General features: G+C 23.7%; 1 protein-coding gene across 4 annotated transcripts in view; it reads right to left on the reverse strand.

Moving 5' to 3' along the window:
* LOC129611040 (uncharacterized) overlaps positions 1-20,681 on the reverse strand; it is a 76,110-nt gene that overhangs the window by 27,188 nt on the left and 28,241 nt on the right. For all 4 annotated transcript variants that reach the window (XM_055523955.1, XM_055523954.1, XM_055523953.1 and 1 more), the window contains exon 2: positions 15,425-16,015. In XM_055523955.1, coding sequence (XP_055379930.1) covers positions 15,425-15,535 — 111 coding nt within the window. In that variant the 5' untranslated portion in view covers positions 15,536-16,015. The remainder of the gene's footprint in view (positions 1-15,424; positions 16,016-20,681) is intronic.

Genomic DNA, 20,681 nt, shown 5'->3' on the forward strand with positions numbered 1-20,681 from the left:
ATTTTCATATTATAAAAAACAAATTTTTTTAAATTTTTGAAGTATTAAGACCGTCCAAAGATGAAGTGGAAAAGCTTCGAGCCATAGCCATTGCGATCGTATTGCAATTTAAAGAAACTCAATATGGAATTTAGTTTCTTTAAATCGCAATGCAACCGCGACTAATTAAAAACCTTAACCTAAGTTAACAACTAAATTTTTCCCCACACAATACTCGTATTCCAATTATTTATACCAAACCCACCCCGAATTGATTATGTATGAACAAAATTTCAATGTTTTCAAAAAAATTTTATTATAGTAGCCTATGAATTTTATAATAAAATTTCAAATTGGAATTATAAGTAAAAAATTTTTTTAATTTAATCAGAGTAACATTATGAATAGAAAATTATAGAAATATTAGAAATAAAATAAAATTTTAAAACCAATACCAAAATGGTTGAAAATAAATTAATCAATTTGAGGAGATATTTTAGGAAGTAAATTTAGTAACAACCTAAAATACAAATAGTGCTGGCTTTAGCGGAAGGTCATGGAGCAGACAAAATTATAAAAGGGTTTCAAAACATTTTTATGAGCTTCACACAAAACCTATGTATGTGAATACATACATATATAATATATACATATACAAATTTTCTTGGAATATTTAAAGTTTATGCAAGGAATTTGGAATTCTCTTTTAAAAGATATGTTGAACATAATATAAACATGGAAGAACAAATTTGATACTCAAAAGGATTTGATACTCAAATTGGAACTTATGTTGAAAATATTTCATGTATACTATACAAAAAAATTGATAATATCAAAAATCTTGAACATACCAAGGCTGGAAAATACATTTAATGTCAAAGATACCTTTTTCTAATGTCAAGGATAAGAGAGTTGGAGAAGTTATGCCAAAAATTTGTAAAACACGGTAAGACTTTGCTAAAATAAGTAAAGAGAACCAAACGGTATATGTATTTAATTTAATGAATTTGATTCTTGAATGAAATCTTTACAAATTTACTGTTGGGAATTATGAAAATCACATATTTCAAAATTCCGTTTCAGTTACAACAAAAATATTGTAGTTAATCTTATTATTATAGCTTAATTTTCAATTAGAACACAAATTTGCATAAATTTGGGAGTAATCTTAGAGAAATTAATTATTTTCTAAAATTAATTATTTTCTAAAAATAATAATTAATTAAATTATTTAAGGTCTGAATCCTATTTTAAACAATTTAATTAAAATACAAGGATATATATTTAACATACTTTTTGGTAAAAGTACGGTCACTGTAATATTTTGGTTTTTATAGAAGATCAGCTGAGCTCCTAGAGTCCACGAAGTGTAGACGACTGAAATTTGACGTTTAGCAAAAATTGAAGAAATTCTTGTAAAATAAATTATTCATAGGGATCAAAAAAATTTTATCTTAAATTTTAGGTGTGTATCTGCCATGTAGGGAAATATTTTTTCAAAAATTAGTGAAAGAACCGGTTTGTGACAGCAGTTTATTTGAAGCCTCAATTTGATAGTTTATTTTTATGATATGGAAGAAATAATTTTTGATATTTTAGTGTTTAAACAATTGACAAATTGTTTTTGTTTTCGGCATACTTATTTGTCAAATGATTATTATTCTTTTTAAACTTTTTAAGTCATAAAATTCAATTTCCGACCAAATTTAATAATAAGGAAGTTTAATATATTCAAAATTTAATCATCAATGCCATCAGTTTTACAGAAAAAAATTTTGTTTTATTGTTTACGATTTTATACATTATGCAAATTTTATGTATGTACATAATGTATACTAATGTACATAGTAAATGGTGATAATGACAACAAAAATAAATTTAAATCTATAATATATGGAGAGTTGACATTTTCATTATTTAATAAAATATCATTGCCATTATCATTATCAAAAGGAATTCTTATTCCTATTCCTATTGACTTTGACATTTTTATATGACAAAGAATAACTTCAAATTGCTTTTAATTTTGATTAATTATCAATTAATAAATCAATTTTCTTCAAAATAAAAATGTAAATTATAAATTCGGAATTTCTTTTAGTAAACATAAAAGAAATTTTTTTAAATATGAATGAATAAAACAAAGGACATGTACATATTTATTTTCATCAATTAATATTTTTTTAATTTTTCAATAATAATTACCGGTTTCAATTTCAATTAATATCATGTATAAGATGTGCATATTTTATTTAATAAGTATATAAATATTATTATACATTATATTTATAGTTTTTGTATACACCCTGTTATACATTGTGCACATTTATTTTAAGAATCAATTTGCCCCAATTTTTAATTCATTTATTGTTTCGTCTTATGTTATATGCGTCTATAATTTTGTATATGAAGAGCAATTATTAGCAATTTGTTTTTATTTATAACGCGCTATCAAAATAATATCATCAATATAATCGCTTATGGTAATGTGATATAGAGCTGTCGGAACAAAACTAATAAAACATTGAAATTGTTTTATGCGAAGTTCTTTTTTTAAGAAGAATAAAAATATCGCCATTTATCAAAATTATTAAAGATATTTATGCATATGTACATGATATTATATGCATACATACATTGTATGTTAGCATATAAAGTAGTATATATAGTTTTATTCCCGTAAATTATCATTGCTTGCGTTTCATTTAAGGGTATATGAAACTCTAAATAATTGACACATTAAGTTTTGTGAATTTTAATTAAAATTGGTTGTTTTTTAAACATTTTTGTACTTGATATGTGAATATTAATGATTTTTATATTGTAAACGTGACGTTTACATAGGTGGAGTGTTACTTTCCATATTGTTTATGATGTTTAAAACCGTTTGGCCAATTTTTGCATATGCAAATTGTAAGCAAGTTAATAAATTTTAAGAAATATTTTATATGACTATGTCAAAACATAGGATTTTGACAACTTAAACTTCATAACCGCTCAATAATGCAAACACAATGTACTCTTCCAAATTTTCACTTTGTAGTATTTAAATAAAATGTAAAGGCGGGTCAAAGACAGTTTTTTTTTCTATAATGTGGAAGTGAGGAAAATACTTACATATAAAATATTTTATTTTGGACACAAACCAAACGTTTGTTAAATAATGTGGCATTTAGTTTTGGATTCCAAATATCCATTTTTTAATAAAATACGATAAATAAATGAGGTCTAGCCTTCTATTTTAGCTATTTTTATACATATGTGTATTATTATCTATACTCAGGAATATTTAAAAGTTGATTGCATGGGGGTCGCTGAATGAGAATTCTGGTGTACAACAGAAAAAATTAACAAATAAATCCAAATATTAAGACATTTTAAACTTTTATATTCAACATTAAATTTTAATCCATTTGCCATAATAAATGTGCTAACTTATTCCACACTAACAGTGGAGAAGGTTATATCTGGAGTGTTATATACGCTTAAATGGAACGCAAAAATTTGTTACGCTTATTCTGCTTAATAGTTTTTAGATAGTTTATTAAGAAAAATTACTTTCGGTTATTTTGTTTTTTTTTTTTTTAATAATATGCAAAAATTCTGAGTTCAAATTTAAATTATTGATGTTATAGTTAGAAAATTTGTTTTTCGTGATTAAAGAAAAAATTCTACAACTTTTTGTTTTTTGCTCTTTTATTTTTTTTTTATACTGAAATTTAGTCTTCCTAATGTTTTTATATTGTCTCAATTATATTTGAATATTGCCTATATAAGATGTTTAAATATATAAATGTACACTATAAATTGTATAAGTATAAAATTGGCACGATTTTTATAGGTCATGATCAATTTGTCAATTGCGGGATTGAAATATCTTTTGTGTATACACACATATACAAAGCAGAAATTTTTTTTTTTTAAATTTTGCTCTTGTTGAAATTTTTATCTGTTTCATATAACAATAAATTATATTGATAAAGAAAATTATTATTCTGATGTAAGAAATAAAAGTGTCATTAACATTCTACACTATTCAAATACGATATTAGAGAAAATTGCGCGCTCGATCTATAAAAATTAAATAAGAAAATATTTTTTTTAACTTCGTCAAATTTAGGTATGAAAAGTAGAATTGTTTCTGGTTTCATGATTTTTAATTAAATTACAAAAGTTGTTATTCACCAACTTTTGAATTTCAAACTCTGTAGGAATGTAAATTTATAAGTTGAGATAATTAAAATTAAAGTTCATTAATCCTTTTACAAGAGCTTTAATTAAAGAAAGAAGATATTTTTTTTCGCAAAGGTTGCTATTTTTTTTTCTTGACTCAAGTCATTATAAAGTAAATTTTATATCTTTATGTCTGCTTTATAATAATTAAAAAGGTATAAAAATTTTAGTTTTATATGAAATTAATTAGAGACAAATTCATAAATCTTCTTTAAAATTCAGTTAAAACTTAAGTTTAACGGCACCATTAAAAATTTTACTACACATACATGATTTTTTTAACTCTCAACTCAACTCTATAGAACAATTAAAATTATAAAATTAATAACCATGTGAAAAATATTTTATATTCTTCGGTACATTTCTATACCATACCAATCTTGCGGGGGCGTTGTGCTATAATAATCTAAAATTAGTTTAGGTACAATGAGAATGGTAGCTTTTACTTTTTGAATGCTATTTTGTTCAAGTGCCTATAGAAATTTCATTATCATTAACAATAGCAAGCATATACAAGATTTTTAAAGATCAGAAAAGTAAAAGTTTAATAAATCGAATTGAATACTGCATGTATATGTAAATTATATAAATTACTTATTTGTTTATACGAGTATTAACATATTTTTTAATGAAAATATGTATTTCATTAAATAATTATAGAGGGTCATATTGTGCCTGCCACTGTTATTTCTTATTTTTGCAAAACACGACTAGGTACTCGAATGAAATTTTAGTCTTTGTACAATATTTCGAAAATAATTAAAAATATTTCAAATATAGTAATGCTAAGGTGTGATAAAGGTTTAAATATTTCAGAATTATTAGAAATTTCGAACATAATTTTTAGTAAACCAATTACTCTTAAAACAATTATTAACTTTATTTGAACTTTAATTATTGAATTACAATAAAACTTTCGTTTTAAAGTAATATTTTAATAAAACTTAGTTTTTTACAATAAAAAATGTGATATTATCAGTAGGGAATAAAATACTTGCTAAGTAAATTCAAATATTCCATAACTTAAAGGAATTTATAAAGGAAACTTTTGTTGAAGTATACATACAAAAGAAGTAAAAACGTCGAATCTAGCGTAATGAATGAAAATCTGGTTAAAACATTAAAACCATCGTACTATTTTACTGCAACTTCTGACGCATAATTTCATGTAGTTATAGCTTTAGTATTTTTTCAAATATTTAAAACTAGGCAACCATAAGGTTGTACGGCAGCTACCCGAACTTTCAGTTCAATTCAGTTATTTTACAAAAATTTATAATAAATAATTCACAGATTGAGTTGTATAATAGGTACTCAAACCCGTTGTTTGACCTATTTTAATTTCAGTAGCAGCTACCTCTGGCAAAAAAACAATTCAGTGTGGCGTTTCGTTTTACAATAATCATACGAACGGACGCACGAATAAATGGACAGACGGATGGACAAGAATAAATAACACATGTTCGCTCTGCATTATGCAGACGACTTTTTCAAGTGTTTCCAAACACTATACGAAAGTTAATATAACTTTCATTAGGGTGTCGTGGCAAGGCATAACAAAGGAGGTTTAGGTATAGGGCTGATGTAGATGGGGACGGGAATCACTAAAGATCCTACGGGTTGACGTGAAAGGAGCTCAAAAGCCTCGGTCTCTCGGAGCACAAAAAAAAAAGAAAAAAGTGCAAGATAAAACAATAATAAAAGACGCGGAATGAAACAATTCTTTAAAATACCCGAGTAAATTAAAAGTTAAAGTCATTCTTACATAATCTTTATTTAATAAAAACATAAAATACATATGTGTAGTATATGTGTAGAAATAATTCGAATTTCATTATTTATAAAATAATTTATTACATAGCTAATTTATATACAGTTATATCTACAAATGGTTTTTGTCAAATAACTTTGTCTTTATCTAATTCTAATACTGTACGTACAGTACGCCCATTTTTATATAACAATTGAGTAATTTGTAATAACGATTTTAAACTAAATTGTTAGCTCTTAACATGTATATATACCTAACCATTTGTTAGCAATGATTATATAAGAACTTAATTATTTAAAAGAATAGAATTTTTGCAATATTAATATTCAGGAAATATTTACCACTATATTATTAAAGCATATGACTATACCATAATATAGAAACTCATTAAAGCATTACAAATCAAACGTATAATTTGTAATGCTATAATATTAAAAAAATAACATCTTAGGTATTCTATATTCTATAAATTATACATAGTAAGTTCTCAATGTAGATGAGTGTTAAAAAGAAATCACGGTCGTAATTCATAATATTGTTTTTCTATTTCAAATTTTCCAAAAAAAAAAATTAAAATTTAGAAAAAAAGAATTTTCATGTTTTTTTATTAGCAATTTTATTGTTTTAAATTTTAATTTTTTTTTTATTCTAAAATTCTGTTTTAATAGGATGGTATTATGTTTTCATACCATGGCCATCATGACAACAGTTTAATAATTAATAGAGAAATAATGACAAATTTTAACGCATTAGATTTTCAAATGTTAAAAATATTTTCTATTATTAGTGTTATTTTTATTTAATAATAAAAAAAACTTACACACATATTTCATTTATTTACTATGAACTCCTGTAATTATGTTTTACCTTCAAAATATACCGTATGTATATATAGGAATTATAGGAATTATACTTGTGTACATAGTTTGCAATTGTGATAATCAATGTAATTAACTAACTCTATATAAAATGAACATACAAATACAATAATTATTATTATATAAATGTGACGAATATAAAAAAATTTGTTTTATAAGTAAATTATTAATTTTAACAATATAAGAATTTTTTTTTCTTATATAGACAACTGCATTTAATTTTACACATCGATTAACATCAATGTATTTTTGATGTTAGGCACTATGTTAGTTTTCATGTCATGTGTACATACTATATATTTAAAGTTCTAGTTATCAAATTATTATAGATGTTTAGAACCATTTTAATTCTATTTAATTATGACTCTAGAAAGAAAGATAAAAAAAATTTTTGCTTATTTCATTGACATTAGATTTTTTTTTGTCATATTTATAACAAAATAATAAATGAATTTTGATATTGAGTTCATAAAAGTTTTATTTTTAGGCAAGAGTATAATATAAAGTGTACTTGATGCTGTGCTCTATAATTATAACATTTTTTTTAGAATTTATTCATCAAATAACCAGCCACAATTACCTTGACCATGATATCACAATATTCTTACAAAATATATACTAAATATTTTTAGAATGTATACAAATTTTAATCAAAATTAATTGTAAATTTTTTGCAATACCCATCATATTATGTTGTCATAAAATTCGATAATGTACGCATTTATGCTCTTTAAAAATTATAAACAAAAATCAGATTATTTACAAACTTACATAGATAGTATCATAACAAACATAGATAGTATCATCATGTCCAATTTTATATTCTTGAACTTCAATTTTTATTTAATATTATAAAAATATTTTAATATACCTACCGCAAATGCTGTATAAACAAAGTGTCTCATATTAAAATGATTTGTACAATCGGTAATTCAATAAAATAAAAAAACGAGACACCACTTATTATTAATAACTTGATCGAAATTTCACAAGACTGCCGTATTGATTTCGTTATCAGATTATTAATTTCCACTATCTATGGGCCAAATAAAAAATAAAGCTATCAGTAGAAATCAATTGTTATACTAAAATTTTAGTAATTGCAATCAAAATTTTCTTAAAATGTGAAAGAACACGTATAACATAATGCATTATATAAGTATGTATCAATAGTATATATTTTAATTTGTACCAGTAATAGAACTTCTGTACTTATATAACAGTACTTCTGATTATATAACAGTTTTCATAATTCTTATATTGTAGTTGTATTTCAAATTATAGCTAAGTATACGACCTGTTATGCATAAATGTCATACCCTGTATTTTCTCTCTTTGTTTATTTGAAAAACTGTATTATGCTTTTAATTTTTTATATCAATTAGTCATGACTAAGGAAGCGGAAGATAATCCGAGAAAAATTTAAAATAAAATAAAAAAATAAAAGCAATTTCTTTCATATGCTAATAAAATATTGTGGGTGCGTTTATTTATAATGCTCATATGCTACTAAAAATATAATAAAAAACAAAATAATTTTTTTCATCACTGATTATAAATATTGCGAAAATAAAATTTCACACTTAAAAAAATTTATTAGATAATTTAAAGTGTAACCAGATAGAAATAATGTATAGGTACATATTATACATACTTATATAATAAGTGTGTTTGTAATTTGTACGTATGTATGTGTATATGAATGTAGAACAAGTAAATACAGACAAGTAAATGTGGAATAAAATTTGTAGAATATTATGAAGCAAAAAAAAAATGTAGGCCATTCATATTGGTGTACATGAACCATTTCTTGTTCTAGATTTACTTTAAAATTTTGTTTTCTTGATATAAAACAAAAATACTGACAAAATTTGGGATCATATTTGCGAAAAAAAAAAAATTTTTTTTGCAAATATATTTTTGAGTTTTTTCTAAGTTAAAAAAAAATAGATAGGAAAATTAGATTAAAAAGAATGACATATGTATGGTCTAAATGGAATGTGATGAGAAATAAGACCACTAAAATGATAATTTTACTTTCGAAATATCATAATCAAAATTTCTAATATTAACCACAATTATTAATGCCACATTTCATCAGTTTCGTTCTCAGAATATTAAGGTAGACACTATTACTGTATACTTGAAATTTATTTTAAATGGTTTTCATCTTTTTTTAATTTAGAGTTGATGAAAATTTTTAAATTTTTGGAATTTACCAGTAATATGAGTGTTGAACAAAAAAAAAAATTATAATATTTGAAAAAATTTTTGGAATTTCTAAAATGGTTCAATGAGAGGCATCAAATATATTATTATTTTGAAAGTAAAATTTAAATTGCATAGAAAATAAGAAATAGCAAAATTTAACTTTGCAATTAGGTGCTGTCATTGATTGAAAATGAGAATTTTTCTCTTGAATGTTTTACGAGTATTGTCAATCGAGTATATTTTTATGTACGAATTACAAAACATTTTTTAAAAAAAATTCGGCATTTTCAATTTTAAATCTTAAAAATTAAATTGAGATAGAGTAAATTATAATATCTTGATGAGTATTGCACACACACAGGCCGCGTTTTCTTTAAAAAAAATTCAGCTGGATAATGTAGGTTGGATTTTTATATTGCATAACTCTGGTATTGGATCAGAAACTACATTAAATAATGAATGAAGAATTATTATTACTTTGTTTGCATTAATTTGAAAATTAATGCAAACCATAATGTTTCAGTTTATACATAATTAATAGATCCATATTTTAAAGCAATGAAAGTTAAAATTACTTATGGAAATTTTAATAAACTCAAATTAAAGATTCTCAAATTAATGTAGTTCAACATTAAATGAGAGAATCTTTAAATAATTCACAATATTATTCTAAATGTAATTTTTCAATTGTTCATTTTAGTAAAGAGCTTAAAATAAATCGATTAAAATGTCATAAACTAAATCGTACCAATATAGATTTTCTAACACTTGGACATTATACATTCAAAAGTTAAAACTTAGTTGCGCTGTTTCCAATGGTGCCCAAATTTTAATAATGAAATTTTTAATTAGAATATTTTCACAACTCATTTTATTGGTTATGAATTTCGACCTTCCCGAAATTGAAAATTAAATACTTAACTAAAGTGAAAATAAGAGCAAAATTAATAAAATTAAGGTTTATATTTTGCAATATTTTAATGAAACTTGCAAATATAAAAATTCAAATGCTTAGTTCTTAAAAGCGAAAGCTATAAGATGAATAATTTAGTAAATGAAATCATATTAAAATTTATTCCCATAAAATATTTTGAATTTTTCATTATTTTATGCAATTAATCTTTAAATCGAATTCATTTTCTTAAATTTGCAATACTATGTAGCATTTTCTGTAATTTTCTGTAATATTTCCATTACGTTTCGTTTTTTACGAAATCATTTCTTTTAAAAAGGAAATTTGTTAATTATTATTTAACTTTGATCTATTTAGTAATTCAGTAACCAGTTTAACAATATAGTTTCAATTATATTATTACAATCCATTTTGTTTTCTTAAATTTTTAATTAATTTTCATCCAGGCGAATAAATAGCAAATTTGAATTATTGCCAAGCATATCTAATATATCACACATTGTATAAGATCATTACAAATTTTATATATATACATATGTATATTAATTTAATTTTGGAATTTAGTATGTATAATCTTAAAACATGATAATTAATAATTTATTATTGTTAAAGTTAATTGTAAATATAATATTAAGAAACAAAATGAAAAGGTTAAAGTTTTAATGTAGATAGAAAAGAGATGAAATTCGGTTTCGCTTTTGATCTATTACTAGGAACCATTAACAGTACAATAGAAACATTTAATATTTTCGAATGCCTTATATATAGATTAGAAATATAAGATTAATAATGTTAAATTATTAAATATAATTATCGTAATTTTTTAACTTTTTTCCATATTATAGCTTTCTTACCGCATATAGATTTTTAGAGTTATAATTCGTGCAAATTCGTACGTGCAAATACGAGTATGAAAATTTTGGGGAAAAAAATTAAAATTAAAAAAAGTGAAAATTAAAGCTTAGCAAATACCCTTATATACTGCTCAGAAGTAGTTAGTTTTATAAGATTTAACTTCAATCATTTCTTCAAATTTAGAAACAATATTGCGAAATTTGTTCAGGATTTATTTGGAACATCAGTTTTGCTTGTTTCACTTTTAGAATTATTCTCTCCCCTTAATTGCTTCCAATAACTCTTCTGTAATTGTTAAAGACGAAAATTTATGAAGGATAGAAAGTAAAGACAATTCCTCATGCCTATCTACGTGCAATTAATATTATTCCATCATCGATCGAGAGCTTTTCAATCTTTCCAGCTCCTTAAGTCATTTAAGACCAGAATTTTAGCGGATCAATTCAAAATTCTTATTCTTTTTCTGTTCTACTCGCTAGTTTAATATGGAGAATATGTCTTTGGGCTCAAAATATACTGAGACGCAATATACATACAATAGAACCCTTAAATAAAACTCGAATTATGTAGCTTTTTTACACCAACTGCAGAAATATTTAAAGTATTCACTTAAAAGTTTGAAATTTTAATAGTTTAAAAATTTACAAAATCACATTTTCTATTCTAAATATCAATTTTTTTTCGTTTTTAGCACTTTTCCAAAAAATTTTTGAAAAAAAGTGCTTATTAGTTTCACTCTGTCCGTCCGTCCGTCCGTCCGTCCAACCGTCCAACCGTCCATCCGTCTGTCCGTGTGTCTGTTTACAAAACTTCTACACCCTTGAAGATAGAAAGCTGAAATTTCGTATGTACATAGATCTTTACTAGAAACTTATTTCCGTAGAACAAAATTTTTACCTATCTCCCCCCCTCTAGAAGTTATACCTCCCAAAACCCTAAAAATGGCCTTTTTTAACTATTTGTTGCAATGAAACCATAAGCATTTTTGAAATTTTGCAAACGCAGAAAGGCAGCGGCTTACTTCTTCTAGCGCGGTATCCTATAGTTGAACTTAAGAAGAACAAAATGGCCGTTCAAATTTACCGTTATCTAAAGTGTTTTTTTTGCCAATTTTTGATTTCGTTTTTCTTCTAGACCCCAGTTTGTAGAAGCTTAAAATTTTAGGAACTTTTAGACACTAACAAATGGTTCATTTCGTTTGAAGAAAATTTTTTTCCATCTCCACCCCCTCTCAAGTTATCGCCTCTTGAAATTTGTAAAATTTGAATTTTTGACACCTTATATTTCCGAAACCGCAAGCTTTTTCAAATTTCTATAAACGTAAGAAGCTAACGGTAAATTCCATGACATTAAAAAATATAATTATTTTTCTTAACTAACACAATTAACCCTTAAAATCGAGCATTACGTTAACCCCACTTTATATTAGTTTTTGCTTTATTTCAAAGACTACATAAATCATTCATCCTAAATATATGCAATCCTAGAAATAGTTTTGTACATATATGAATGAAAATTATTTTAATAGAGTTATAGGTATACATAGACTGTATTTAAAAGCAATATTTTCACTTGTTGAAGGGAAAAGTGCTATTATACAAACCATTGGTTTGACCCAACTTTATTTTTTATGGTATAACAAGTGACAGTTGTCTTAAATTATAAATTTTTTTATATTACTTATACAATATTGTAACAAAAACATTTTCATTAAATTAGCATCAAAATTTAATTTAGGCCATGTTAAACCTTATAGTGCCACATAGCAAACGAAGAGTCAATTGTATTTATATGTACTACTTGTGCATAATTCAATCGAAATTAATTTTTGTATAATAGAAAAGAAAATTATTCTTTTAAATAAGAATTATTAGCCATACTGCATCAGATTCTTTTTTGCTATTCCTATTATTTAATTTGCATATAAATGTGATTTTTCCATTTAAAAATAAATTAATATGATTTGCACATTCTTTTTAGATCATTTAACCGTCTCTATACATTTATATGTGTACATTTTAGTATGGTAATCCATTCCGTATAGTCATACTTCCCTTATAATATTAAGAAATATCTATATGCTTACTTTGTATTATAATTGAAGAGTATAATTTGTGTGCCCTATTCGCAAAATATTAACTATAAAATCTTATATTTAAATTGTATATATATATATTTATATAATACAAATATATGTATATATCGTTTGAATTAGCAAGTTATGTAAATTTTAAAAATGAAAATCATTAAACTAAGTAGTGAGTAGCGTAACCATTTATACCTTGCAATGTTTCTGTTTTTTTTTGAATTATTGCAATTCACCAACTTAAAATTTATGTAATACTTTTGTAATACTTTTTAATATATGTATTAAGTAATTTGCTTTTACTTTTATTTTCCACATTGAACGCATATTATTATACATATATAAATTTTTTTTTAGTTTTAAATTTTAATTACTATACATACATAGGCATACATATATAATGTATAAAATATGTATTCATCTATATAAAATTAAAATAAGAAATATGTTAATGAGTAAACTGCTACATAATTGAGTTTAAGGAAAAAAAAAATACAAAATAATAGACCGAGTTAAGAAAGTACTTCCTCCTCCTATCTTATTGTACGAGTAATAATTGTTTTTTGTATTTTGAAAATCAGACAGACAAAATGAAAATGTTCAAAATAAAAATGAAAATCTTTTCATCTTGAAAATTTTCTTTTTCTTATTTTATATAAGATATTATCATTAATATTTATTACGAGAATTAAAGTATATTTTTACTTTCATTTACTTATTAAATAAAAACTAAATGAATTTTTAATTATTTCACTTTTCATGATTATATACGTACATACGTACATACATATACTATACATTAATTATAATTTAAATAAGATTATGAAAAATGACTATGCTATAATTAGACTTTAAACTTTTAAATTATATAAAAAATCATATATAGTCCATTGGACGCCTATCAGTTTATATTCATTTAATTTAAAATAAAAAAATGAGGAAAAAATGAAAAAATATTGTGAAATTTTTGGTACAAAGATTAAAAAACTTTTTGATTATAAATGTGCAAAAGGAATTTTCATTGTTTTGAAAATTACATAATTTTCATTTTAAAAACATTTCAAAAAATTTATAAAACATTATTTTAAAATAGTGTGTACACAGATCTCATAATCGAAATTTTTACAAAATAATAACCAATATTATGTATTAAATATAGTGTAACAAATTCTGTGGTAATAAGGAATAGTCAACGCAAGTCTACTTAATACAAAAATTGGGTTGTTAGTGTACTTGAGTTCTTCATATTTAAAAACAATTTATAATTCAGGAAAATGTGGTTAACTTTAATATGCGGCTTTTATTTATATACGAAAAGTGGAAGTTGATGTTTGGAACTTTTTTTTAACACTTTTCCGTCATTCCTCCATCCGTCCCTCCGTTCACCCATGCGCCCATTCGTTCGTCTGTCCTTCTGACTGTGTGTCTGGTTATAAATTTCAGTCTATAACCAGACACACATATAACCAGATATTTAGTCTTTCAGATAGAAAGCTGAAATTTTATATATAAATAGATGTTAACTAGAAAATTATTTTCGTAAAAAAAATTTTACTTTAAAGTCCTAAAAATGCCATTTTTTAAATATTGCTTGTAATGAAACTACAAATGTTTATTAAATTCTGCATACACAAAATAGTAGTGGTAAACTTCGTCTATGGCGGCATAGATTAGTTTGTTTGAATTTGAACCCTTATTGAATATCTGTTTTTTTTTTCTTCAAATTTTTGATACCCTTTTCTTCTAGACGACAAGCTGTAGGAGTTGGAAATTTTAACATATTTTAAATATTAAAAAATATTTTACTTTATTAGAAGAAAATTTTTTTTTTCCACCTCGATCCCTTCTTAAGTTATCGCATCCCGAAATTTGCAAAATTTGAATTTTCGGCACCTAAATGTATGCAATCATTTGAAATACTTTTGTATATTTGAATAAAAGTAATTTAAATAATGTAATAAATTTTTTGTTAAGAGCAGTATTCCTCCTTGCTGAACAAAAAGTTTGATTTTACTCAACTTTTTTATATTCAATATTTAGCAAAAAATTTTAGGAATAGCATGTCTCCAAAGCGATAATCCGAAACCAAATTTGCATTTAACAGTTGATTTTTTCAATAAATACTATATGAATGTAAAAAATTTAATATATAATAATATTAAGGGATAATGTAAAAAATAGTAAAAAAGGTAATGAAACATAAGAAAAAATTTATTTACAATATTCATTGTCAAATCATTAATGTCAATATTCATTATTAAGATAAAGGAACGTACACTGATTTGTTCCTATATAAATTCACGAAAGAAATAATTTTTTAAAGTCATTATAAAAATATCAAGTAAAAATTTCAAGCAATATTAAAATTTAAATTTTATATGAGTATATATGTGTACTTATATAGTCTCGCTTTTTTAAACTAAATCGGTATATACATATGTAAAATAAAATGTGAAATGTTTACATACTAGCTATTTATATTTTATTTGTTCACTTACCTTTGTTCCATTTAATTCAACATGATTTTTACGTTTAACATCAATTCGAAATGCATTCGAACATATCACAATAATTAAGAGAATATTAAGAATTTCCTTCATAAGCACCATAATTTTTGGATTTTTATCCTTTTTATCGTGATATTCCTTTTTATTTTGATTATTATGGGGCAATAATTTTGCCTCATTTATTTTTTCATATATGTTTCATATAAAATAAATAAATTTTGAATTTTTTGTGCATTTTTTCTTTTCTTATATTCAATTTAAAATATTTTTATACATTTTATATAAATAAATTTTTTTTTGTAACTTTATTGACTTCTTGCACTTTTATTTTAATTTTTTAATTTTTTTTTTATTAAATTTATTTGTCTTTTTTTCATAATTATTTTATAAAAAAATTTTGTTGAACGTTAATCATTTTTGAGTCATACCGTATTAATCTTATGTAGAATCTTATATATACGTGTATAAATATATTTTAAATAAATTCAAAACTGTTGGCAGTTGTTGTACACCATAATAATTTTAAATATATGTAAATATGGTTCAGTGTTAATTTGATATGCTTAAGTTGAAATTGAGTTACTGCAGAAGTTTAATTTTTTTAAATAATTAATTTTTTTGTAAATAAAAAAAAGTTCTTTTAATTTTTAAATAAATTTCTAGTATTAAGGGAAACTATAGGTATTAAATTATTTTAAAAAATAATGGTTGTTTAGAAATTTTTTGCGTAGGGTGAATTTTTTCCTTAGGAAGAAGTTACTGTGAAAAATAACCGTCAGGTTGTTCAAATGATTATCTGTTAAAAGAACTATACTTGTTACCATGCGTTTTTTGTGTCAATTATTGTAATTACGAGTATACAATGACAATTCACCATGAAAAGATTGAACAACGCTATCAAATGTAGAAAAAAAGCAGAACTAGTTTCTAATTAAAAAACTACAGATTGTCATCGAAATATGCACAATAATTTTTTGTTTGCATAAATATAAGTAATTTAGGCAAAAACAATAAACATGTCATATGTGATATGAAGCCCATTTCGAGAAAAGGCAGTATTAATTTGAAATCAATTAGCGGTTTTACGATTTGTAAAATAGAAATGTTTGCAATATTTTTCGTATTATTCATGACATACGACTAGTTGTGCTCAAAAATGTGACATAAATTTAAATGTCCAGAATGTAGTTCATTAAGAATAATCCATTATTCAATAAATAAAAAGAAGTTTATTTTTCAATTTGAAATTTTATTGGCCCTAACATAACACTTTAGAGAAATTGTCGGTTTAACAAAAATATAATGTACAACGATAACAAAATTTATCAAAAATCTTGATTTCATCTCAAATAACTAGAAGTTGAAAATTTTATTTCATGTTAAAGTTAAAATAAAAATTACATAGCAATTACAAAAAAAGAAAGCGTGTCAAAATTTTCAGCGCCTTATTTTTTAGTAATTTAGCTGTTTGCACAACATCATGCCTTCACTATATATGCAATCAAATCGATTGTGATAAGTTCATTTTTATCATGAATTATTATTAGTTTCGTGCCTTTTACAACAAAAAAATAAAACAGAATCTTTTTAAAATAAAATTGCTATGAAATATCTCGTAAAATTGTTGTGTATACAAGTACATAGGTGCTGAAAGTCTGAATAATATATAGATATGCTTTGTATATAAATAATTGCACATTTTTTTCAATACGTCACGAAACGGGATGTGCATTAGTCCCAGCGGAACAAAATCCATAACAAAAGAGGAAAATAATACGAGTAAACAAAAATAAAATAATAAAATAAAATCCCCACATAAACACCAATGTCTAACAAAGAAAAATTTTTTATAGTAAATATTTATAAACTTCTGTGGGGATAGCAGCAATTTTTATTTTAAAAAGAAAATCAAACAAAATTGTAAAATTACTCTTTTAAAAGAATATAAAATTTTTTTTTTATTTTTCAAAATAAACAAAACGTCTATATATTTAATGTATGTATGTTTGTATGTACAATTATAAAATTGTATAAAAATACCTACACCTTCAATTAAATTAAGAATTTTGTTTTGTTTTGATTAATCACTTTAATAAATCATTTTGCAAACATTTTATTAACACCACATAAACACAAAGAATTTAAAAAAGGAATAATCAAGTAAAATATACAATAAATACAAAAATTAAATAAAGGGCAATAAATCTTTAGGTTTATTTTAAAATTAGAAAAATGCATAAATTGAAAATAATTCAAAAAATTAATTTAAAAAATATTAAGAAAGGAGCTTGGATGCGCAATTCGAAACCGAGTGTTATGAAAGAAATTCATGTCCCATGTTATTTTAAAGTCTATATGTTTAACATGGCAATTTGCTGACTTGTCAAAGAAAATTCCATTTCATCATTTCTATTAATTCTATTCGCTTTTTGTTCATATGAATTAAGTAATTCACACTAAAAGTATGTCTGAATATATAAAATTCATGAGATCGGAGATTTTATTTCCACATTATTGAATAAGAACGTAAGGAAATGAACAAAAAGGAATTACTGTATGATATTAAAAAAATTTATAGAACAATAAATAATAATAGTATTTGGTAATCAATAAAGAAAAATGTTAACTATGATCTTTACAATGTTTTTACTATCAAAATGTAATAATAACGATGCTGATGATAAGTAGGTCTGTTCTAAATAAGAAAATCGCCTCAGATCATAAGAAAAATGTGAAAAATGTGAATTGTAATTCGTAAAATCACAAAAACTGAGAGAAATATAACACGTAATAATTTCTCTCGATTTATTCCATAGTTTTTTAGGGAATGAGTAGTATGTAAACATTGAAAAATATTACCTAGACTGTAACTATAAGTACTATAACATTGCCTACATTGTTTAAAGTATAGAAAACCTCAAACTGCTTTTCAGTTTATGAATTTTTTATTTCTTAAGAGCTTAAAAGTCAATTAGTGTAAATTGTAGATTCAAACAGTGGCAACAATACTTAACAGTGTTAGTTAGCTATAACAAATTAGTTTTAACGTAAATTGAGCGAACAACAACAGAAAATATACGACATGACCATTAGTTTAAAAAATACAAATCTAATTTTTTTGTCAATCAAAGACTTAAGAATAAAGCATCATTGGTATACAGCTCACTTTTGATTACATAGCTTACTTTTAAGTCCTGCTCGTACAAGTGAATACGAATAGGAACACATATGTAGTATGTATGCGCAAATGAAACACAATTTCAAGTGGCACTCTATATTTGTATCAAATATAATAAGAATATATTTAGTCAGCTTGCTATTTTGATTATTATCGAAATATCGGATGGCAGACGAGAAAAGTCTTGAAATAGATTTTGTGTAATATGGAAAAAAACAATAATTGTGTAATTATGTATGTATTTAAGTATTTTTTAAATTTAAAAATAGTTAATCAATTTTAATTTTTAATTACACAATTTATTCTTTCATTAGCGCTGTAATTATGTTTATTGTAAATAAGTAATAAATTACACATTGTTCATGGTTAAAAATATTATAAATTTGCCTCAAATAATTCGAACGTATACGAGTACATTATTTATATTTGGATGAAAATTTGATTTTAACCTACATTCGAATCAAATTCAAATAAAATATGAATTTATTAAATTTTTAAAATTTAATTCTACCATTCCGTAGCAATATAGGATTCAATTTTCAATTATTCCTTTTCACTCCGAATTTTCTTTAATTTAAAACTAAGTAGCTATTTACAAAAATTACTGATTAAACAGTTTTAAAATACTAAATATTAAAAAAAAATTAATTAACTATTATTTGAATTACACTTAATTAACGTTACCTCGAGAATTCTCGTTTGATAACGTTATTCAATTTGAAAATAATGAAATATTTTCCGATTTACACTATATACTAATTCCTAAAATTACACGAAAAATAGCGTGTTTATACAACAATTGTAAACTAATTTTTACACAAAAAGGTCATGTAAAGGGAATAGCCATAGCCGGGAAATGAAACATCAATTTAATTACAAAATAACATAAAAAATTATTAAATTTATTTTTTTTATAATTAACTAATAATGGTTTTTTTTTTGTAAACCGCAGGTTTTAGAAGTTTGCGGCTTTTAGACACACAAACAATTTATTTCGTTAGAAGAAATAATTTCTATCCTCATCTTCTTTCGAGTTATAGGCTCGGCACCTTATATTTTCGAAACCACAAGATTTTCCAAATTTCTATAAAAAGGAAAATTTAACGGTAAAGTCTATGACATCAAAAAATGTAGTAATTTAACTTAACTCATTCAATTAGGCCTAGAATTGGATCATTAAGCTAAAGCTTTTTTATTTTTGTTTATCCTAAATGTATGCAATAGTTTGATATATTTTAGAATGCTACCGAACGAACATAATTTGACTAGCTAGCATGTAAATAATAATTGTTCTATTCAGTTTTAATGAGTATTTTCAGTTGTTCAAGGAAAAATTGTTCTTTTACATTCCTTTATATACAGGTATATTATTGCTTAAAACCGTATGAAATTGAAAACGAATTAAACCGCAATTACCCTATATTAAAAATTAAAGGAATGAATGTTTGTACATATATTCATATGTAATGAGTGTACTATGTTGATATGATTACTTGTGAAATAGAACAATAGTTGATATTATGTTAAAAATTTTGAACTTCTTCAATTTTTCATAAATTCGCTATTATTATTATTTTTATTCAAAAATAATTTCAAAATTAATTGGGTTATAATGAGAGTGATATTCTCATATTTATATAATATAAGCGTACATGTGTGATAAATATGAATGTGTATAAATATATTTATAATAGTATGACAACGTGCTTACAAATTCTTTTAAAAAGTTTTTGAAATTAATAATAAAATATTAAATGTAATTTTGTTTTTCAACTCAAATTATTACTTTTGAAAATATATAACAATAATATGATAAAAGAAACTTATTAAACTACCATATTTTATGCACTAATTGGTATTAAAATAAATATTAAAAAAAATATTTATAGGTTATAATTTTGTTTGTACACATATACACAATGTATAATAATATATTTTATATTATATGTGTTTGTGAGTAGATTATGTTTAAAGCGAGCTATTAAAATATTGGTTAGATTGCACTATAAAACTAACACGATTTTGATTTCGTGTGTTATGTTGGAATTAATTCCATTCTTTTATGTTTTG

The sequence above is a fragment of the Condylostylus longicornis genome, unplaced genomic scaffold (genome assembly GCF_029603195.1).
Source record: "Condylostylus longicornis isolate FDR11 unplaced genomic scaffold, ASM2960319v2 ptg000048l, whole genome shotgun sequence".
NCBI lineage: Eukaryota > Metazoa > Arthropoda > Insecta > Diptera > Dolichopodidae > Condylostylus > Condylostylus longicornis.